Source organism: Drosophila rhopaloa, unplaced genomic scaffold, assembly GCF_018152115.1.
Source record: "Drosophila rhopaloa isolate 14029-0021.01 unplaced genomic scaffold, ASM1815211v1 contig_47, whole genome shotgun sequence".
Taxonomy (NCBI): domain Eukaryota; kingdom Metazoa; phylum Arthropoda; class Insecta; order Diptera; family Drosophilidae; genus Drosophila; species Drosophila rhopaloa.
Window position 1 is genome coordinate 1471739 of NW_025335142.1, and position 21193 is coordinate 1492931.

A 21193-nucleotide genomic window follows, 5' to 3' on the forward strand; every position below is an offset into this window, starting at 1 on the left:
GATAGCTTTAAAACTGAGGGACTAGTTTGCGTAGAAACGGACGGACAGACGGACATGGCTAGATCGACTCTCCTGGTGATGCTGATCAAGAATATATATACTTTATAGGTTCGGAAATGTCTCCTTCACTGCGTTGCAAACTTTTGACTAAAATTATAATACCCTCTGCAAGGGTATAAAAATGTGTGTTTAAAACACTTTTTGGCTTCAAAATTTCTGTAAATACTTTGTTAAACAGGAATTCAGTAATTTTATACTATGTTTTTGTAATGTATGCACTTTCTTAAGTTTTAATCCTATAACTAACTATGAGAAGAGATACTTTCTGGAGGGAAACCTGACTTGTGTGCTATACTGCAACTTTTCGTGTATGTTCGAAATACGATTTGGATCCGATAAGAACCCGCGAGGCGATACCGATAGCGACAGTGGGGGAGCTGTGTCCATTTCTAGGGTGTTTTCGCTTATAAAAGGTGGCCAGCCCCATCGTTGGGGCTCAGTATTTGTTCGTTTGTTGTTACGGCAACCGCCAGTCGGTCGTTAGTTTTTGTTTTCGTTCATTTGTTTATACTCTCGCGGCACTTCGCCCCCCTCCCTAACTGACATAACTCGTTTGATCGGGCACACAAGACCTATTAAAATCATGGAGGCACTGGGGGATCTATTGGCGCCTTATAGCGAACTTATCGCCAAGGTAGCCGGCACCATTACTACCCTGCAATTTCTGTCCGGTGTGGTGCTGATGAACGACATCCGGAAGAAGGGCAGCAGCGATGTCTACCCGGTGGGTCCGTTTCTTGGCGGAGTGGTGCTGTAAGTTCTCAATTCACTTAGAAAGTGTCGCAGTAAGTGGTTCCGTAATGCTCCACTGCATGCGACATCAAACAAAATAGAGAAAAACAAAAGCCAACGCATAAGTGTGGGAATTGATTAAATTTTCGAACTGTCGTCATGACACTACAGAATCGGCTCTTTTCAAGGCCGCTTCTACATAAATCGGTTTTGCACTCGATTCAATAAGATAACAATGGAATGGAATGGGTTACATCACTCGATGGTGAAACCGAAATCCACTTCGGTCAAATCCACTTTGACCGTTACAATTTGAAATTGTTTAGATTTTGTGAACCTTGTCGTCACGGGAATCTTTGACTTCTTATCGATGCGAGGCCTCGACAAACACGTAGCTGTTATCTGGAGTGTATAGTTTTAGAGCCTCGTATTACGAATGCTGATCCGGTATAGTCTGTCTAATCTGGGAGAGCCCCTAATCGTTTATGAGACAAGCGAAGATAGACGCCTTGCCTTTTCCACGTGCCCAGAATAAAGTGGGTGTCAGATTCTAGGGGGTGGTTTTCAGTGATGGGAAATATCTAGACAGTTGTACCTAAGTGCTACAATCTTCTATAATTAAAAGTTTGCTATATATGCATATATGTAATTGTCTTAAGATAGTAGAAGTCACATATTAAGACTCACAAACAACATTTCAATATGACATTTAAAAGCAAAAGGGGCACTCATTCAGTAATGTATAGGTACAACAAATTCTTATCAATATGGTTAATATTAATTTTCTACTCACCTCTGATAATATGAACAATGATAATTTTCGATTACTCATGAATAATATTTCTTATTTTAAACCTTCTAATTCAAAGCCATGTACCTTGGCTATGTTTTATGTCCTACCTCTGCCATCACTGTTGGCCTTTTGGGGGGTGGTTTCCGGGAGGTGTTAACTTGGACTGTGTCAAGTGTAAGGACCCCCAGACATGCAAGCGAAGCAACAGTTGTATGCTAAATGAATTCCATTCCAAACAAGGTGTAGGTCAAGGGCAATATCGCGGGCAGTTTGTTTTCCATTTCACAGACACGAATGTATTTCACCATAGCAATGTGTTTATGATAAGTTAATCGACGGTAACGCTGATTATTTATATTCCTTATCAATGGCTACGTGTATCATAATTTGCAAATCACTATTCTAGTTGGTATCCCCCAAAAACCCGTTTCAGTCAAATATGTAGCCCTATCTAAAGCATTTGAACTGATAACATATGTAATAATTAAATATAAACATGTTTTTGGAATGACCCTGTAGAGCAAAATGGCTTTCTCTTCTTTCTTTTTCTCTAAAATTTCTATTGAAATGAAATCAAATTTGTAAGATCTAATACATAATTGCACTGCTCAGAATATCACTTATTCTTTGGAATGCGTTATTTGTTATTCTAAGTTTTCAAATGCTTTCATTTATTAGTGTAGATTTTTATAGCCTTGCAGAGTGTATTATAATTTTGGACAAAAGTGTGCAACGCAGTGAAGGAGACATCTCCGACCCTAAGTATATATATTCTTGATCAGGATCGCGTCTTGAGTTGATATAAGCATGTCCGTCTGTCTGTTTCTACGCGAACTAGTCTCTCAGTTTTAATGATATCGAAATGAAACTATGCACACACCCTTCGTTCCTTTGCACGCAGTATATAAGTCCTATAGCCGTCATATATGTAAGTTATTGATCGGAAATGCATCATATGAATAATTTTGGAGAATAAAATTTACAGATTATTTTGCAAGGGTATATCAAACAAATTCGGCTCCGCTCGAAGTTAGCTTTCCTTTCTTGTTTTGTTTATTTTTTAAAAGGCAGAATTTGATGTGGTAAATAAAAAGTAAGATAGGTGTATTGCATGGTAAAAAAATAAACAAATTGGCGTTTTCTTCTATTAAAGACCCCTATTACCTTCTAATTCAAATCAGAAGAGCCATTCGAAATTTTCACCCCTTACATGTCCCCTGTACAAATATTTATAAACTTTTCTAAAACTGTTCTATTTCTTTTACCATTCCAGAACCGTTCTCAGCTTAAAGCTGGCAAATGTCATGAACGATGCTGCCATGATCAACACCAATTTAATTGGTCTGGTCATCAACTTCGCCTTCCTGTTCGGTTTTTACTACTATGCCTCCAGCGAAAGCAGGGGCAAGATCTGGAAGCAGGCCGGCTACGCCTCAGTGTTCCTATTGGTCATCACTGCATATGCCAACTTCGAGGATCCCGCTAAGATCGAGTTCCGTCTGGGAATGCTGATCACCGCCATCCTCGTTTGGCTGGTGGGATCGCCGCTCCTGCATCTCCCGAAAATCATTGAGAAGAAGAGCACCGAGGGTATGCCGTTCCCCATTATCCTGGCGGGAAACATGGTGGCTGCTTCCTGGATGTTGTACGCCATCTCCATCAAGAATACTGTGATGGTGGTAAGTTGAAAATTATTTTTTGTTTGATTTTAAAGCTAAAAAAATATATATAAAAGACATTACCCTACATAATGTTTCTTTCTGGTGATAATAGTATTGGAACAGTAACAAGTATTAATTTCTAACTTTGATCAATAATTAAAAAATTTATAAAACTCGAATAATTAACGAACATTTTTGAAGTAATATTTACAATACCTTCCCCTAAAACATAATCTCTAACTGATAAATATAATGTTTCAGCTCCAGAATCTACTTTTGCTGATCCTGGGAGGAATTCAGCTCTCCATGTTCGCTATTTATCCCAACAAACCGGCTGCGAAAGAGACTAAGGACAGCAAGAAGAACAAATAATTGAAATCGATTGCTTTACCTGGAAAAATGGACAAATAATGGGTTGTTGCAACAACATTACCAAGTAATACGTAGTTAGAATCGAGGAATAATCAAATTATTGCTTGAATTTACACTAAACCGCCACAACTAAACTAAATTTGAGCTAGACAAATTATTTTTCTATATAAGAAATATTTTCTTAGAACAAATCCAGTTGCTAGCTAACCTTATTGTTATTAATTGTTATTATATTGACTATTACTGTATATAGCTACTACATACTTGCAATTTTTGACAATAATTCAAATCTTCCAAATGCATAACTATTTATAAAGTCAACATAAATATGTAATAATAAAAATGGTTACAAAATCGACTGCATTATGTATGTCATTGGGTATTATTTCAGGCTACTGGGATTGTAGAGTTGTAGTGGGCGCCCAGTTGGTAAATGTGGCGGTGGTAGCAGATGACCAGAGGTGATCCACCGAATTCCTCTTGTCCCAGGAGTGTGGGTGGTCCCTCCGCTTGGATAACTTCAATAGGCACTCTGAGTAGCGAAGATATAGCCTTCAGTTCGATGTGCCCGCCCCAGGCGTGAGTTTTGGCTATATCCTGGCAGTATTTTTCGAATTGCTTGTCGTTTAGGAGGTCACCCGTTTCCGGATGGACCATGTAGGAGATCAGCGACTCCTTGTGGGCACGGACATAGTTGGCAGTCTCCTCTCGTAGTTGCTGAACACTATGACCTGAATGGTGATGCTTAGGATTAGTTTTGGTGGCCTATGGATTGATAAACAACTCTTACCTGGAAGAGCATTTACAATTAGTTGGTGTCTGATGGATTGATACAGACAATCGCCATCAGATGCTATGTTATGGAGGGACAATTGTCGTTCGGACAACTTTGAAGTAATCTGCTGGAGTTCGATTAACTTCGGTGTTGGCTGATTGGCGGCATTCTGGAGCTCCGTTTTGATCTCCGCTTCGCGTTCACGGGCCTCCTTGGCTTTTTTATCCCGACGTTTTTGGGCCTTGGACACGCGTTGATTGGAGGGCAGCTGCTCCTCCTCCTCCTTTTCCTCGGTCTCCTCCTCATTTGGCACTGTGTTTTCCGGCTTCTCTTCCGGGGGTCTGACTTCTGGTTCCGCTGGCGGATCCTTGGCTTCCGCCGACTGCAGTTCCGCCTTGTGACGCTGCTCCAGTTCTCCTTCCAAACGAGTCATCTCCTCCAAAAATTCCTTCCTCTTGTTTTTATTGTTTTTGGGGGCATTCTTCTTCATGGCCTGCAATTTGGCCTGCAGTTCCTTGCGTTCACGGCGATGACGGGCACCTATGTCCTCTAGACTCACATCCTCCAAGCGGGTTTCCAGCTCCCCAACCGCCTCGTCTTCGCCTGCCATTTTAATTTATTTTATTAAGCTGACAAAAAACGAAGTTTTATTTTCGGCAGATATTGGATGAGCCAGAAGTGACCAGCTACCGACCGTTACAATATACCAAAGGCAGTGTGACCACATAGCATCCGTTATAGTATACCATCCTGTTGGAGAATATATACCAATAAATTATTTAAAACTCTACAAAACAAAATTTCGTTTAAAAATCCAATTTAATTACTTAAACGAAAAGTTCTGCTCAAAAATACATTTTATAAATAATAAAAATTAATGTGGTATATAAAATAACCCGTTTTAAATGGTTTTCAGAAATTTATTAAGTAAGGGGCTTAGTTTCTAAATTACAATTTTAATTTGTGCATAGAAAAGTATTCAAAAACGTATATGTATTTTTCTAAATAAATATGGTTTGCAAATGTCATTCTCATTGCCCAGAAAAAACTATGCAGCTGGCTCGAAAAGTAAACTTTTCATTTTTTGATATTTTATATTTCTTGTACATAACCATATCGAATAATTTGTAAACGCTAATTGTAATAATTGACACCCATTGATTTTAATAATGGGTGTTTTCTTAGAGGTATAGAACTTTAAGTTGGCATTACTGTTCAAGATGGAAACCCATTTAATAGCTGTCAAAGGATTTATTCTCAGTTAGGTTTGGCAATTCATCATGAATAGACTCACGCCTGAACAACGCTTGCAAATAGTGCAATTTTATTTCGAAAATAATGGTTCTGTGCGGAATACGTATCGCGCACTACGTCCATTTTATAGTCGACAAAATCGTCCATCAGAGCAGTTAATTCGATTAACCATGGAACGTTTTCGCACCAAGTTAACTCTTATTGATAACTTGCAGAGCGTAGCATTGAGGAAGACCCAAATGAGTCCATCCGCCATCGAGCACAGGAATTGAATCTGTGTCCATCCACTTTATGGAAGATTTTGCGGAAGGATCTTGGTTTACATGCTTACAAAATCCAACTCGTGCAAGAATTGAAGCTAACCGATCATCAAGCAAGGCGTAGATTCGTCGAATGGGCCCAAAACAAGATTGCCATTGTTCCCGATTTTCATAAGCGAATTTTGTTTAGCGATGAAGCGCACTTCTGGTTTAATGGCTACGTCAACAAACAAAACTGCCGCATTTTGAGTGAAGATAACCCTCAAGTGTATCTCAAAACACCGTTACATCCTGAAAAACTGACTGTTTGGTGCGCTTTATGGGCTGGTGGAATCATTGGTCCATACTTCTACCAAAATGATGATGGCCATAACGGTACAGTCAATGGTGATCGGTATAGAGCCATGATTACTAACTTTTTCATTCCTGAATTGAAAAGCCATGATTTCCAGGAGCTGTACACAGCTTGTGCCACAATCGATTTATTGAAAGACACGTTTGGTGACCGCCTAATTTCACGTTTTGGACCTGTGAATTGGCCTCCAAGATCTTGTGATTTAACACCGCTAGACTACTTTCTGTGGGGCTATGTAAAGTCATTGGTCTATTCGGATAAGCCACAAACGCTTGACCATTTGGAAGACAACATTAGCCGTGTTATTGCCGATATACGGCCACAAATGTTGGAAAAAGTCATCGAAAATTGGACGTCCAGATTGGACTACATCCGAGCCAGCCGTGGCTGTCATATGCCAGAAATCATATTTAAAATGTAATGCCACAAGATTTTCTTTTGAATAAAAAAAATTCATGTCAATCGAATAATCCATCGTTGTTTTATTGAAATTTAAAGTTTTATACCTCTAAAAAAAACACTCTTTACAAAAAAATATATTAATTAATATTATTATGACTCCCAAAATTTGTAAAAAAAATAAATTAATAATATTTTGCAACAGGCTGAATTTTTTATTTATGCTAAACATAAAACGATCTAGAGTGAGAAACTAAATACATGCATGCCAGTGGCGAGGAATCGGCTCAACCATTTCCTACTTTGGATATTCCTAAATCTTAACTATGGTCCACAAAAGAAAATCATTTTTTTTTAATATATATACAGGCAATTGTTAAGAGTTAAATCAGCAATTACAAAAATGAGTGAGACCAAAATGGATTTGCAAAATTTGATGTCAATTCGAACCTTATCGTTTTATACAATTCACAAGAGTGTTGATTTTAAAAACTGGCAAGCAAAACCAGATGATACGTTTCTTACAGCTCTATAACACATTCTTAAGTGCAAATCAGAAATCGAAGGTAGTATTTACATTGGCCAACGGCGACGACTCCTAATTTACCTCATTTACACACTTATAAAACAACAAGAGACTAAAGCATGCCTTGCCACATCAGAGGCTGCCTAACCGCTAAAGTCCAAAGTGATAATTACTTAGCCACTAACCGAAATCTACGCAAGTTTCTCGTCTCGTCTATAGATATATCTAGTGTGATTTTGCCTATGTCCAGTCGAACGTACAAGTACAAAAGGAAGCACTAGCTAGCTAGGAATTACCAAAGAGCAGGCTCTGTCTCTCACGGCCCGAATATCCATTTTAGAGGCTCTTGGTAATGTTCTGGAAGAGGCGACGGCCCCACCACGACTCCAGGTCGAAGGGCTTGAAGTCCTGCAGCGCCGGGCTCGGCGGCTCCACCCAAACGGTCGCTGTCGAGGATGCGGGCACAGGTGTGTTCGCCATGATGCTCTCCACCGGGCTGGCGGCGCTGTTGTTGTTGGCATCCGCCACCGGTTTCTCGGCGGGCTTGGCGGATGAGCTCGAGTCGTAGGGATTTTGCGCTACCAGCATGTTCCAGGCTGTCAAGAAGGATATTTTTTTTATTTATTAACGGAAAAGTCTTTAAAGCAGATATCTAACTTGAGCACATTTGTGTTGTATATTTAGCGACTCGGCCTCAAAAAATTTATTTTTCAAAGCTAAATATGAAACTGGTTTAATTTTTTTAAGTTAAAATAAACAAGAAATAACAATAAAATTGTCCTAAAAATGGATCAAATAAATTAGGTAAGTTAATTCGAATCATGTTTCGTTCTTTTGTTGACGATTAAGTAAATTAATTCGAAATTAGTATTCAGTTGCGTTAATCATATTAGTATATATAAAGTAAAGTAAAATATATATTAAGTCAAGTACATTATTTTAAAATCAGTAAAATAAACTTAATATATTTGCTTTTGGAGTTTCGACTTCGAGAATTTAAATCATAATACTCACAGTCATTTATGTAACGTATAATTTCCTCATGCTGCGGCGTTATCACCTCATCCTCGATCAGTTTGGTCGGCGTTATCCGCTTGGAGGAGAAGCTCTGTTGAAACACCGGACGCGGTATACTGTTTTCAAAACGAAATAAAGGGTTATTCGATTGTAATAACAATGCCTCTGAATTTCAACAACAGCCCACTTATGCAAATCACACAACTCTCCTCAAACATGTGGACTTTAAAAATAAATCACTTAAGGAAAATGAGGCAGAGGTGGGGGAATCTGGGTTCGACAACATGATACTCAGTTCTAGAATTCGTAGAAAGCGCGAATGCACTGCTTTTAGTTCACGATTGCGATAACATATAATATTTGATTTAAAAGACAGCTGCAGCCCTTTGAATAAATAAATGTATTTAATAAATAAGCGAAAAATTTATTAAAATAATTTGTCTTTATAATAATGGGCTATCATAAATTATGTTCCTAATTTATATAATATTAATTATTCCATTAACTATTTTATTTCTAAAAATGTTTTTAAATGCATTAATAAAACAGACTGCAGTAGACTTTTCTATATAAATAAAGAATTTTCTTGTTAATATGGGGTTAAAAAATTGCTACTGATAAGCTATCTACAGTGAGAGATAGCTAGCAAGACCTTTATAATATTTCAAGAATTTGTAGTTTATTAATTTTGATAAGAGATCTTCGAAAGTGTTAGCTGCTTATAAAGTCCCAATCATTGAGCATTCAATTTAAAACAAAAAATTTTTAAGATGAGCTAATCTAAAATGCAATACTAAAGGTGGAATACATGAAAAAATCATGGTCTTAAAAAAAAAAATAAACTTATTAACTGGCAAAAGTGGAAAGCGTTATTGCTATGTTTAAAGTTGTGATGTAACGGTCAGATATAACATATTATAAAGCCTTATCTATGGTCAAAATAATTTAAAACTATTAACGAGCAAAAAAATCTATATTCTTCATAGAGAATCTTCGGTAAAAAGTGTTCACTTTTTAGCTGTTTATGTGTATAAGCACAATTCTATCGACCCAACAAATAATTACAAGACTTTCCGATTTTTTTAGCGTAGACTTTGGCTAAGTATACCCGAGAAGTTCCGTTGAAGTCGTGACGTAACGGTCGTGGAAAAGTCAATGCCTCCGGGGCATTTAAATTAAAGTGGAGCCGATAACCGACGCCTGACCCACGTGTTTCCCTTGGGTCTCCTAGGGAGAGTATACATATATGCGCCTGGGAGCAATAGCAATTAGCATTACGGTGCTAGGTCGCCACGGATTCTTGCGATAAAATGTCAGAGATAAGACGAGGGTCTCGAGTCCCCCTCTCCGCCACTTTTCCCTCGCTTTCCACATTTTCACCATGTGCTGGCTGTTTGCATAAGCACCCAAGATTCTTACTTTTTGTGCTCCTCGGGACTGTTCAGATCGAAACTGGCATTCTTCCGGCCGCTCTCCTTGATGCTTTCGAATTTTTCAAAATTTTGTGCCAGGCCTGGGATGAAAAAAAATTATGATGAAAATATAATAAAATTATTTACAGTGGAAAACGCCGGCAAAACAAAAAGTTAACAGAGCAAGAGAGAGCAAGAGAGAACCGGAGAGTGGGGGCGGCAGAAAAAGAGAAAAATTGTGACATAACAGCTGGGCAAAAAGCTCTCTTAAAGGGTCTATTGTACCATTATTAACCATTATTGTTATTATTATATGCACTCACCGCGACGCGTTTTAGCAACGATTTTGCTGGGTCCCTTGTTGATTGTGTACATGATGGAAAGTGGAGAAAATACCAGGGCAATATTGTCCTTTCGATTTTCGTAATGTTTTCTTTTCTGGCAACGAAATGAATGTTTGCTATGTTTTTAGGTTTTTTCCGCTTTGTGCAATCATATGATCAGTGGCACCCTTCCCCGCGTCGCCTCCTTTTGGTCTGTCATCGTCTTGAAAAGTTACACAATACACTCTAGTTAAAGCGACGATGATTCCGCGCTCTTCGATTTCACCGCTGTCGTATCAATTGATTTAATTTCAATTTAATTCACCGACACCGCACTTGATTGCTCCTGGAAAATGCGTGTGTTTTATAACGATAACGTTCTGTGCGGCGGACGAAGCTCCAATGCAATGCTCCATTCAAATCGCATAACGAAATGTTAAGAGAAACACCCGCTAAGCGCCATATGTTAACTTGTTCATGCGAGAAAGTACGCGATGTTTGATTAGTTACAAAATCTGATTGCTGAAAATCATATATAGCGTTTTCATTTGCGAAGTAGAAGTATGTATTTAATTTTTTTTATCAATACTCAATGTATTTTTATAAGAACAATCATTCAAATTGTAAAATTTCAGATATTTAACTATCTTAGACATGAAATCGCTTTCCGCATAAACTATTCAACCGATTACACGTGTAGGCTTACCATATGTTACTGCCAGTGTGTACACACTCCTCAGGGACATAAATTACATTTACCTGCGCGCGATTTTTAAAGGGCTTAAAATGTGATTAGAGACTAAGTACGTTTAAAAGTAAAATCTTAAATTGAATTCCGTCCATATTAAATTAATTATTATAAGAATTACAATTTTGAAAGTGTTCTTATTTGTTATGTCATTAATAATGTACAAATATATGAAGAACTTTTTTATTTAAATTCGAGTTCTTAAGACTTCGAGTTATAGAATATATTTTACAATATAAATTAAAAGTTTCTTATGTCCTGTCGTCGTAAACGTTTTCAAAAGTTTACTATATCAAACGTGTAAGTTAAAAATTGTAAAATAAATTCAAAGAATTCAGAATATTGCCTACAATCTTTGGAAATATTCTTTGAATTGGGAAATTTTTCAAATCTAAGTCCATGCTACTGCTTATATGTAAAGACGGACTTTATGGCGGCAGTCTGACACTGATTACCCAAAAAGTAGTAGTTTTTGCTACCTGTGCGTAATACCGAACGCATTAAAAAGGGATTAGCAAGAATTTTAAGTGGAAAATTTAATTGCGAGCAGGTAGAGCCATAAAATGACAGATGCGGGAAACGGATAAGCAATATTTTCCGCAAAAATATTTATGACCTTTGAGAAATTGCACACACATTGACTGGATATAAAGAGGGTCGAGGGGCAAAGGAAGTCAGTAGCAATCCAGCAACGTCGAGCTTCACATTAACTTTAACTTCCCGATCACCCAAGAAATCGTCATGTCGACCGCCGAAACCAACCAACTGCTCCAGCGCCTGAACAGCCTGAAAATTGTGGAAACCCCTAAGGAGCAAAGGGAATTGGGCAACCGGGAGTGTTATTCCCTGGACAGCAAGAAGTATGGACTGGTGCCCGCCACCCCCAGCAGCGGTGGACCCGGAAAGTTTCAAACCGAGCTCAAGAAACGTCGCAAAAACAAACTTAATCGCATGTACACTTACGAGACGGACAAACACTTCATCAAGGCTCGCAAATCTTTGAACTTCTAGTCATGCCCCGATGTAATCACCTTAGTCATAAGCAGCTTTGATTTCAAATCGAACAAGTCAAATATATTTTTCATCACTCTCTTATAATAAAGTATAAATATAAAATTCAAATATCCAACGTTGCGTGCCTTTTCCTAACTATCGATAATGTGGGCAACCAACTTGCTTGTGGTCACAATGGTGCTGGTCTATCTGGCAGCTCTGGCGAACAGCTGTGCGTGCGGCGAAGCGGCGAATTTAGAGTGCGGATGCACAAAACATCATTAAAAACCAAATAAACTAGAAATATTACACGAATTAGTGCAAATATATATAAAAAAAACCAACTAATTAAGATGACGGACATTACGGCAGCCAGCGAGGGAAATTCCAACAGCAGTGAACCTTTAGTAGAACATCAGCAGCCGACGCCAGAATTTCTACAGCGAAAAATATATTTTCTTGTCGACCAACTACGCTCTTATCACTCAGAACTTCCAGAGTAAGTCCATAATTTAAATTGTATTTAAGATTTTAAAATCATTATTTATTGCAGAAACCTACAGACACGTATTTCTTATGACTTACTCACCGAACTCGCTAACTGTGTGCTGAATGAGGGGATATTTGTGATAGTTAAAGCCTTAATGGAATTGCAACACGAAACCGAAAGACATTTGATTAAAATGCGAATGCAGGTGGAAAACGAGTATGAAATTGAGGTGACCGAGTGGAGAAGCAAAATCAAGGATCCCGAGGAGCTTCACCACATTTTGGGACTGATGAAAATCAAGCACACGAAGAAACTACTAGAATCGGACAAGAAGATTATTGAAATACTAGATCAAAAGGTGCCGTTTTGACTTTTATAGTTTCAAAGGCTCTATTTTCTCTTATTCTAATGCAATCTTCATAAAATTGAATTAAACTGAATTCCAGTTAAAAGTCAAAAATTATTAGTCCACCTCTTTACGGACTCATACTTTTGCTTATCTACCGCCATGCAATATTTTTATTCGAATTTTAACCTTAAAGTAATGTTAAATTTATTTTTTAAATTATTTGAAATAAGTGTTATTCTTAACTCAAATGAAGTACTTGCTAGATGATCTAATCTATTAAATACTAATCTTTCAACTTATTTCTTCCATGTACCCAGGTTAACGACCAACAATCCACACTCCAAAAGGCCGGCGTTCCCGGTTTTTATGTGACCGAGAATCCCAAAGAGATAAAAATACAAATGTTCCTGCTGGACTTCATTTTGCGTCTGAGTCGATTGAAATACGAGCCCAACAAATAACCACTAATTATAAATCCGGAGCCCACAAAAGACTGCACTTGACTTGTTTAAATTAGAATATTTAAGGCAATTAAATTATTAACCCTGATCAAATGTCCCAGCTGTGCGAACTTCCATTGTGGGTCCACACCAAAAGAAACCTGTAGCGCTGCGCAGTTTTAATCAGCGAAGAATTGTGAGAGGGAGAAAGAAACGGGGCCGCCAGAAGAGCGGGAGAATTGATAAAGATAGCGCGGCTCTCCATTTTTCCCGTAGAAAGCGGAGAGGCGGCCCTATAAATTGGAGCGGCGAGTCTGCAGATGCATCAGTTTTGCTTTCGAATTCAGAAGCAGCACATTAAAAAAAAAAAAGTAGTGAAAACCATGTCTCTGACTATTACCCCAACTGTCTCGCATCCTGAGCTCAAGGATCTGGTGAGTAACTCATCATAGAACTTGTGACATCTTTAATGTCCTTTTTTAATACGTGCCTGTTACACAAAATTTTTAAAACTAATGTCCTATATAAAGTGATTAATTTTTTTAACCCATTTCCTATTGTATCATTGCAATCAAGTTTTTATTAATTACTTTTGATTAAATGGTGAACATATTTTAAACTAATTCTAATATACCCTGCGATTAGTAAACGTTTTTGAAACCTGTAATTGTGATTGATTTATTCACGTTCTTTTTAATGGATCTTAGTTATTGTACTATTTCTTAGTTGTACTATTACGAATTCAAGCCGCTTAAAGTTTTTTGAACCCTTACAAGGTCGGGTAGCCAATTTTTGGATGTTTCATGTGCTTAGTCATTAAAAGCCAGTTTCCGTCATCTAATGTTCAGAATAATTAAAGTTTATGCTCTCACCTTTTTGTTGGCTATAGGAATTTGATTTGTTTTGGCCACGTTTAGTTGCTTCCCAACAGTTGAGCCGTTTGCACGCAATGTTTTCGCGATTGTTTCGTAATTTCAAGGCAAGTTTTATCAGCGTAAATGAAGGTGTTTAAATAAGTTGAACTGTGTTAAATATCGCCTTTTAATTGCTTCTAATAATTTAAAATATAACCCCCATCAAACAACGACTTTTACTTTCTTTTAAGCAGTTTTTCCATTGACCTTGATTTTAAAATTGATTTTGCAATTGTTTGTGCGAGAGTGAGAGTCTGTTAAATCAGCTGTTCAACAGCTGCAATTGCAAGGCGAAGAGAACAAAACCAGAGAGAGTGTTGTAAAGAGTGCATTATTTTGCTGACGACATCAGACGCCGAACGTAGCCCATAAAATTTGTATTTTAAACCAAAAAAAACGCTTATTATTAAAGTTTTTTCGCAATAAAATGCGCTGCTTGCCGGGCTATGGTTACGGATTGACCTTTTTGTTTCCTGGTGCGCCCTAAAAACGAACAATGTATCTAAAGATATAAAAATCCGGTGAAACTGTTGCTCATACCCCTACTCTTCTTCTTCTTCCAGAGCACCGTTCGCAATGAACAGAAGGAACTGAGTATTTCGCCGGTTCACTATGTGGATATTCCAAAAGCCACGGCCACTTTTGGCATGGGTTGTTTTTGGGGCGCGGAATCTCTATATGGAGCTACCCGTGGGGTCTTGAGAACCACCGTGGGATATGCCGGCGGCAGCTCGGATTTGCCAACGTACCGTAAAATGTAAGATAGCGGATCGAGAGCATTGATCATCCTAACATGTACATTTCTTTTCCCTTCGACATCCCCATATGTTCCCCATCCCATAAACCTTTCGGATCCGGTACTAACCACGAATCTCAACAGGGGCGATCACACGGAGGTGCTGGAAATCGACTATGATCCCACCATCATTAGCTTCAAGGAGCTGCTGGATTTGTTCTGGAACAACCATGAATATGGACTGACCACGCCCATTAAGCGACAGTATGCCTCCTTGATTTTGTTCCACGATGAGGAGCAGAGGCAGATCGCACAGGCCTCCAAGTTGGAGGAACAAGAGCGTCGTGCTCCAGAGGTCATAACCACGGAGATTGCGTCTAAGGAGAACTTTTACCCAGCCGAGGCGTAGGTTTAATTAGCATAAATCTTGATCCCTGGATGTTACAATCTTCTCTTTCCCTATAGGTACCACCAAAAGTACAGATTGCAGGGTCACAAGGACCTCGCATCCTCGCTGAACCTCAGCCCCAAACTGTTGCAGACCAGCTATGTGGCCACCAAACTCAATGGCTATCTGGCCGGAGTCGGAGGCATCGAACAGTTCAAGGCGGAGGCCGAGACCATGGGTCTTACGCCCACCCAGCGCCAGTACTGCAACTACCACGTGGAGCAAAACGAGGGTCAGGGTCTTTACTGCTGACATGGCCGAATGTGCATAGATGTTAAGCGTAGATCGTACACCTAGGGGGGTAACTTTATAAATAGTTTGCTTGTTTAAAACAGATTGTGTATTATGTAGACTTAGGAAAGTAACTAAAATATATAAAAAGCGTATATATATTATTATAATAATAAAATGTATCTCAAACTAAATTTATGGACTTGTTCTTGGGCTGAGTAAAGGCTGTAGTTTTGACTAATCCAAAACATACTGCGTTATTATTGTTTATCATTTTGCAAAGTGAACTTTGCTGCATTTGAGCCATAGCCCCTTATTTTTGAATCCTTAAATTAAAGCAATGAATTCTTGGACCTATATTAAATTCGTTGCCTGCATCTGACTAATACGAAATCTTTCGCAAATACGGTTGCGGGTCTTCGTTAAGTATTACGTATACGAAAATTATTTTACTTGATCCTCGTCATGTGCCGAAATAACAAAAACAAGAGCCTAGATATCTGACTTAATAATCTGGGGTGATAAACAGCTTGCAAGTCATAATAAGTTCCTGTACAGGATCCTGCTTTATCTGCAGTAAACACTCTGATAACATATTCGCTTCGTCATCTGTTTATTCAACTTTAATGAGTTTGCATTGCTGTCAAGACAAGACCTGATCGGAAAACTGGTGGAATTTAGCTTGGTTTTGGTTATAGATAATCTAAGACTTTTATATTATTAATATATGGGTCTGCTTATATAAAAGTACGTATTTAAGAAAACAATCGCAGAATTATTTCAAGCTAAAATATTTTTTACAGGAATCTTAATTTAGGAATGGCGAAGACACCATCTTCTAAAAATGGCAAAGCAATAAATATCTTTTATCCAAGGACGCTAAAGTGACTGACCCCAAGACTTTCGCAATAGTTTCGCTGTATGTACATAAGTATCAAACATATAGCCACACAAAGAAAGTTAAAATGATTGTAATTTGAGAGGTGCTTCATTGAATTTGTTCACGTCTATAGATTGTGAAAACTATCAGTAGCTTAGTTCTTAATCAATAATTTGAGAGCCCATAAATTTCCGACGGGAGTGACTAGCATTAATTGATCGAAAATAGAAAGAAATGCACTTACTCATTAGCAAAGATCTGATAAGGGGAAATACTTCAAGTGGTTTGTATATTTAGCTAGTTCCATTAGATCAGCAATGAAAACAATTTAAGGACTTATTAAAAATTCATATTTTTAGATAATTTGCATTTGATTAAGGAAATAAAGAATACCAGTGAATCAAGTAAGAGTCTTTTTATAGTGAGAAAACTGATTTGATAAGTAAATTAAAAGTAAAAATATCATAACCATTAAATGTGTATTAAAGTATTTTTGTCAGGTCAAAAAAAAGTTTTTTAAAGGAGTAACTGAACAAGAATTTTGATTATTTGATTATGTTAAAATGTTAAGCCCATGGCGGAACTTCTCTATATCTTTTCGCTGACTGCATTTAAAAAATATATTAACAAAATAGATAAGCTATGATTTATAATATACAGTTAAAACCCCAATATTTCTATAGCCGGTAACCATTAAATGGGTATTAAAGTATTTTTGTCAGGTCAAAAATAAGTTGTTTAAAGGAGTAACTGAACAAAATATAATAATAATAATATTTAATAGAGACCGAGGCTTTATAGTTTTCCCCGTACCTGGGAATATTTTGTATAAATATTAGTCGTACTTCCTTTATGGTTAACCATCTTTCCCCATCTTTATATAAATGTAGATCCATTTATACTATGTATCCAGGCCTTCAACCCAAATTTCGTCAGATTTGACCGCTCTTTGTTGTTTTTTGATTAGAGGAGAGCACATGTTGTCCCCACTCTCTCTTTCCCCCTCTTCCCCCACTCAGCCCTCTCATTTCAGAAAGCTATAACAATACACGCTCTCACTCTCTAGAGAGCGATCTCTATCCCCATGGCTCCCCTTCGCCCCGTCTTTTTCACTCCAACGCAAGCCGGTTCAACGCGTGTTTGGCGATAAGTCAAAGCAAACGGGCGAAAATAGCAAGGCATTTTTTGTTTACAGTGAATGAAAGATTTAAAATGTTTTTTGCTAAATCTTTTCTATATGAAAGAGTGCATGGAATGGGCTTAAATCATGTCAGCTGGTAGGCCTCTGGCTGAAGTATCTGATTTTTCAAAAATCATTAAAATCGAAGGATCCCATGAGGAGTGACAATCAAGTGCGATTTAAGGGGTTCCTAATCGGACTATTAAATAGATTTTTTGACAGTATGTAGATAAGGCCCATCCCCATCAACTGACCAAATCTTAAATAAAAATACTGGATACTTTAGCTATAGCGAATTTTACAAGATTTTCCGTAATACGTTCGCCTTGCGAAGAAGAAGAGCCGCCTTCGTCAGACACGCTAGACATAATAACAACAACTACAACAAGTACAAATCATCCAAACATGTCGACGGCGACGATCTAGCTTTCTTTGTATTGGTCGCACAAGTTGATAATAAATAGTTTATTGGATGGGAAAAGAGGAAGGCAATGGGAGGCGTACTAATCGTATCAATGAGTCGAAAAAAAAGATGTTGCACAAGATTTTACGATCCCACAGGGAAAAGGGAAAGGTCATTGGGGCTTCCTTTATACACATCTGTGTAATCGAGGTGATTTGCAATAATAACACTGAAAGGCACCCATCATATTTGCAAATCATTTTGTTTGGAATATAAGATGGGTTTTTTTCTAAAATAATTTTAAACTGTGATTAAAAGAATTTGCAAATTCAAAGTCATGATCCAGATAAGGATCCACTGTTAATTATTATTATTGCAAGAAAGAACCTTTATGAGTATAAGTTAATGTATAATGTCTAGTGGAAGTATTCTTAAAAAATATTATAAATGTAATTTTACTTAACCAAATGTACCTTGAGTTACAAAACTAATAAACAAAATATTTACTATAATATTCATTCATGGAAACCAGTTCAAACTTGTTATAAATATAAAACAAATATTTAAAATAACATATTAATTAATACATGTTTTATCAAGAAATTCCTAAAAATTCCGAGTGACATTATTGCAGATAAGATTCGTCTGCTGTTAATTAAGAGAATCTTTAAGCATCGTGACCTCCACAATCGTACATAGATCCGAATGCTTTTTAAATTATTTATCTTATATGTTAAATTTTAAACGGCACATTTAAACTGTTAAAAAAGAATGTTAGCTGATCGATTTAAAAAATGCAATAATGATATTCTTTACCAATAATTACGCTTTATAATATGTAATTAACTCTTGACAAGTGCACTTTACAAAGGCCCCTGGTAATCCTTTTTGGGATTATACACCGATTTCAAGTGGCTTGCGCTTCATAATTAGTTTTAATCGTTGCTAAGCTGTGTTACCCTGCCAAGGGTACAATGTTAAAGATACGGCGGAAGGCTAAACTTACTTAATCTTTAAGTTGAAAGAAAACGTTAGCACTGAAATGGCAAAGAAAGCCTTAAGGTAGTCAAAGCAATTAAAGATCATTAACCTGCTTGGCAAAAGTAGTAAAGATAAGAAATAGTTTGTCTTCGTCAAAACTTTAAAGGAAAACATAAATAAATTATAAGCTAGACTAGTAGAAGTAATCGTTAGATTTAATTTATTATTATCTGCAGGAAATACATTTGAACCATAAGGAAAGCATCTATAAACAAATTGAATATTATATAAAACTACTTCATATATTTGTATTTGTATGTTAAATAACAATGAAGTTATGTCGATTTTACAAACAAAATTCGATCGTTCCTATATTTTAAAACTATAAAAAAGTATACAAAATAAGTTTAGTATAACAAAAGTAAATACATATATTATATATTCTCTATTTGTTTTTGTTTTCAATTGGCAGCTTATACAATACAGTCAACCAGTTTTTAGAGATATACACGAAAATCTACACAATTTAAAATGAAAATTCCCTAAAAAAAAGAAAGAATAGTACTAAAAAAAATTTTTTCGTTAATAAGACTTTTGGTAAAGTTTAATCCAGGTTGACGGACATGACTTTTAAGTCGTATAGAATATTTATACTTTATTGTGTTGCAATTATCTCCCTACAAACTTGGTTTAAAGTTAATTATAAAAAAATATATATTTCATAAATATTTTCTCTCTACACGTTATCTACATCATTTGTGGCTGAGGTTTGTGCATTAGCTAAAACGTAAGCATTATAAATTTATTAGAAAAATACTATTTTTATAAACAATATAGTCAGCTAGTATTGGTCATTTGTGATTTTGTTGAAAACGTAACACTTAAATTTATTCTAAACAATTTTTTAACTTAAATGGTTCTATAAAATTATGCTCCAAAAGTGAGAAAATATAAAAAATAAAACTAACGAGAAAGCTATAAAGCTAAACAACATTAGCGGTTTTAGCGGATATTTGCTTGCTTAATTCGTTTACAGTTAAGAAGTATTAAACATCGTTTTTTTGCCATTGAACAAATTAAAATAAAATTGTCTCTCATTGATAAAATAAATCTGGAAATAAGTGCATTTATTTTACGTTATTAAAGTCCACAAAAAGTGCGATCGGGATTCTTGTCACATAAACTTATTTTATGAGTCAGCCTATTTTCTTATCAGCTATAGTGTTCAGTCTTCACAGTATTTCAATATTAATATTTGTTATTTCGTAGTTTTCTTAAATTTAATTTCTTATCAGTTATAGTGTTCAGACTTCACAGTATTTCAATATTAATATTTGTTATTTCGTAGTTTTCTGAAATTTAATTTCTTATCAGCTATATTGTTCAGTCTTCACAGTATTTAAATATTAATATTTGTTATTTCGTAGTTTTCTGAAATTTAATAATTAAAAATTGCCTCTTTCCTTTTTAATAATGTTGATAAATTTTTTTATTTCAGCAAAAGATCCACAGTTAGGCAAAAATACAGTTGAGGAAATGGAAATGTCCAGAAATATATTGGATTTGCCTCCAGAGATTTTGGATATAATATTCGGCATGCTGGGCGATCAAGAAAAATGTCAATTGGCCCTGACTCATCCAGTTCTTAGAGAGGCTTTTATTTATCACGCTCGAGATCGGTATAATGACGTTCCTACCTCATTTCACTTCAAGCCTTGGAAACTTATTTTGCCGCTTTGTGGATCAAAAGTTCTTCGTGTTGTGGAGAGATTTTACTTTTTAGATGATGATATGATGAGATTAATTGAGCAGCATTGTACCAATTTGCAAAGCATCTGCATGGGTATAAACGAGACAAACTGCCATAAAGTCAAGACCTTTTTAGGCAATTTGAAATCACTGAGATCAGTAAGATTGTGGGTAGAGTGTCCCGTGAGCGACGAAATCTTTAGTTTTCTGAGGAAAATAAAATATTTGCACGGCTTGGAACTTACCCACTATTCTGCAAGTGTTGAAAATTCTTTACAAATTCGTAAATTTCGCAACCTAGAATATTTGTCACTTTTTTTTCCCACTAGAATTCCAATTGATTTGTATGATCTGTGAAACTAAAGAAACTTCGTTCTTAAAGATTTGAAAATTTAAGTAGATGTCAAATCAAACGTTTTACAGAGTCATTCCAAATTTCGGAATAGCGGAGCTCGAGCTTACAAATTGTACTATTACTCCAAAATGGCCAACTTTTCAGAAGCTGAAAACTTTTAGATCCAGTAACTCGGAACATTACTCACTTGTCTTAGAGCATGCAAATACCTTGGAAAAACTAGTTTTCAGCAATGTGTTTTCCACAAAAGAGTTAAATATAATATTATTGAAATATTAACTTTCCGCAAGAATCTACGCTACAAAGCAATAGAATCATTAGGAATAGCTAAGACATTTTGATCAAAATGGCTAGAAA

General features: G+C 36.5%; 7 protein-coding genes across 11 annotated transcripts; 5 read left to right on the forward strand and 2 right to left on the reverse strand.

Annotated features, from left to right (window-relative positions):
- The first annotated feature begins 515 nt into the window (after positions 1–515).
- Positions 516–3976, forward strand: LOC108044916 (sugar transporter SWEET1). Its single transcript, XM_017124081.2, has 3 exons — positions 516–813; positions 2859–3264; positions 3508–3976. The coding sequence occupies exons 1-3, from the start codon at positions 644–646 to the stop codon at positions 3616–3618; spliced, it is 687 nt and encodes a 228-aa protein (XP_016979570.1). The 5' UTR covers positions 516–643; the 3' UTR covers positions 3619–3976.
- On the reverse strand, positions 3927–5106 carry LOC108044201 (deubiquitinase OTUD6B). Its single transcript, XM_017123106.2, has 2 exons — positions 4409–5106; positions 3927–4349 (listed from the first exon to the last, which is right to left on the reverse strand). The coding sequence occupies exons 1-2, from the start codon at positions 5001–5003 to the stop codon at positions 4006–4008; spliced, it is 939 nt and encodes a 312-aa protein (XP_016978595.2). The 5' UTR covers positions 5004–5106; the 3' UTR covers positions 3927–4005.
- Positions 5107–6850: 1744 nt separating this feature from the next.
- LOC108044200 (MAPK regulated corepressor interacting protein 2) lies at positions 6851–10364 on the reverse strand. The gene is made up of 4 exons (XM_017123105.2): positions 9940–10364; positions 9624–9717; positions 8202–8320; positions 6851–7783 (listed from the first exon to the last, which is right to left on the reverse strand). Exons 1-4 carry the CDS (start codon positions 9989–9991, stop codon positions 7524–7526), a joined length of 525 nt encoding a protein of 174 aa, XP_016978594.1. The 5' UTR covers positions 9992–10364; the 3' UTR covers positions 6851–7523.
- Positions 10365–11356: 992 nt separating this feature from the next.
- Positions 11357–11809, forward strand: LOC108044198 (protein Z600). Its single transcript, XM_017123103.1, has one exon. The coding sequence runs from the start codon at positions 11429–11431 to the stop codon at positions 11696–11698; it is 270 nt and encodes an 89-aa protein (XP_016978592.1). The 5' UTR covers positions 11357–11428; the 3' UTR covers positions 11699–11809.
- LOC108044199 (gonadal protein gdl-ORF39) lies at positions 11809–12132 on the forward strand. The gene is made up of 2 exons (XM_017123104.2): positions 11809–11972; positions 12029–12132. Exon 1 carries the CDS (start codon positions 11846–11848, stop codon positions 11963–11965), a length of 120 nt encoding a protein of 39 aa, XP_016978593.2. The 5' UTR covers positions 11809–11845; the 3' UTR covers positions 11966–11972; positions 12029–12132.
- On the forward strand, positions 11915–13077 carry LOC108044197 (gonadal protein gdl). The gene is made up of 3 exons (XM_017123102.2): positions 11915–12179; positions 12234–12528; positions 12837–13077. Exons 1-3 carry the CDS (start codon positions 12034–12036, stop codon positions 12978–12980), a joined length of 585 nt encoding a protein of 194 aa, XP_016978591.1. The 5' UTR covers positions 11915–12033; the 3' UTR covers positions 12981–13077.
- A 90-nt stretch (positions 13078–13167) lies between these two features.
- On the forward strand, positions 13168–15482 carry LOC108044196 (peptide methionine sulfoxide reductase). Of its 5 annotated transcripts, none has more exons than XM_017123096.2 (4): positions 13168–13393; positions 14437–14630; positions 14754–15014; positions 15075–15482. In XM_017123096.2, the coding sequence occupies exons 1-4, from the start codon at positions 13280–13282 to the stop codon at positions 15307–15309; spliced, it is 804 nt and encodes a 267-aa protein (XP_016978585.2). In that variant the 5' UTR covers positions 13168–13279; the 3' UTR covers positions 15310–15482. The 5 variants fall into 5 exon arrangements, with proteins under 5 accessions (XP_016978585.2, XP_016978587.2, XP_016978588.1 ...); XM_017123098.2 differs by having other exon boundaries at positions 14437–14618; XM_017123099.1 differs by lacking the exon at positions 13168–13393 and adding an exon at positions 13894–13938.
- Positions 15483–21193: the final 5711 nt, after the last annotated feature.

Coding starts and splice junctions, on each gene's coding strand:
- LOC108044196 (XM_017123096.2), top strand. CDS start 13,280: ATGCATCAGTTTTGCTTTCGAATTCAGAAGCAGCACATTAAAAAAAAA. Junction 14,631..14,753: donor TTGCCAACGTACCGTAAAAT/GTAAGATAGCGG, acceptor GAATCTCAACAG/GGGCGATCACACGGAGGTGC. Junction 15,015..15,074: donor AACTTTTACCCAGCCGAGGC/GTAGGTTTAATT, acceptor CTTTCCCTATAG/GTACCACCAAAAGTACAGAT.
- LOC108044201 (XM_017123106.2), bottom strand. CDS start 5,003: ATGGCAGGCGAAGACGAGGCGGTTGGGGAGCTGGAAACCCGCTTGGAG. Junction 4,350..4,408: donor AATTGTAAATGCTCTTCCAG/GTAAGAGTTGTT, acceptor ATCACCATTCAG/GTCATAGTGTTCAGCAACTA.
- LOC108044198 (XM_017123103.1), top strand. CDS start 11,429: ATGTCGACCGCCGAAACCAACCAACTGCTCCAGCGCCTGAACAGCCTG.
- LOC108044200 (XM_017123105.2), bottom strand. CDS start 9,991: ATGTACACAATCAACAAGGGACCCAGCAAAATCGTTGCTAAAACGCGT. Junction 8,321..9,623: donor AGTCCCGAGGAGCACAAAAA/GTAAGAATCTTG, acceptor TTTTGAAAACAG/TATACCGCGTCCGGTGTTTC. Junction 7,784..8,201: donor TATACGTTACATAAATGACT/GTGAGTATTATG, acceptor CCTTCTTGACAG/CCTGGAACATGCTGGTAGCG.
- LOC108044197 (XM_017123102.2), top strand. CDS start 12,034: ATGACGGACATTACGGCAGCCAGCGAGGGAAATTCCAACAGCAGTGAA. Junction 12,180..12,233: donor TATCACTCAGAACTTCCAGA/GTAAGTCCATAA, acceptor TATTTATTGCAG/AAACCTACAGACACGTATTT. Junction 12,529..12,836: donor TTGAAATACTAGATCAAAAG/GTGCCGTTTTGA, acceptor CCATGTACCCAG/GTTAACGACCAACAATCCAC.
- LOC108044199 (XM_017123104.2), top strand. CDS start 11,846: ATGTGGGCAACCAACTTGCTTGTGGTCACAATGGTGCTGGTCTATCTG.
- LOC108044916 (XM_017124081.2), top strand. CDS start 644: ATGGAGGCACTGGGGGATCTATTGGCGCCTTATAGCGAACTTATCGCC. Junction 814..2,858: donor TTTCTTGGCGGAGTGGTGCT/GTAAGTTCTCAA, acceptor TTACCATTCCAG/AACCGTTCTCAGCTTAAAGC. Junction 3,265..3,507: donor TCAAGAATACTGTGATGGTG/GTAAGTTGAAAA, acceptor ATAATGTTTCAG/CTCCAGAATCTACTTTTGCT.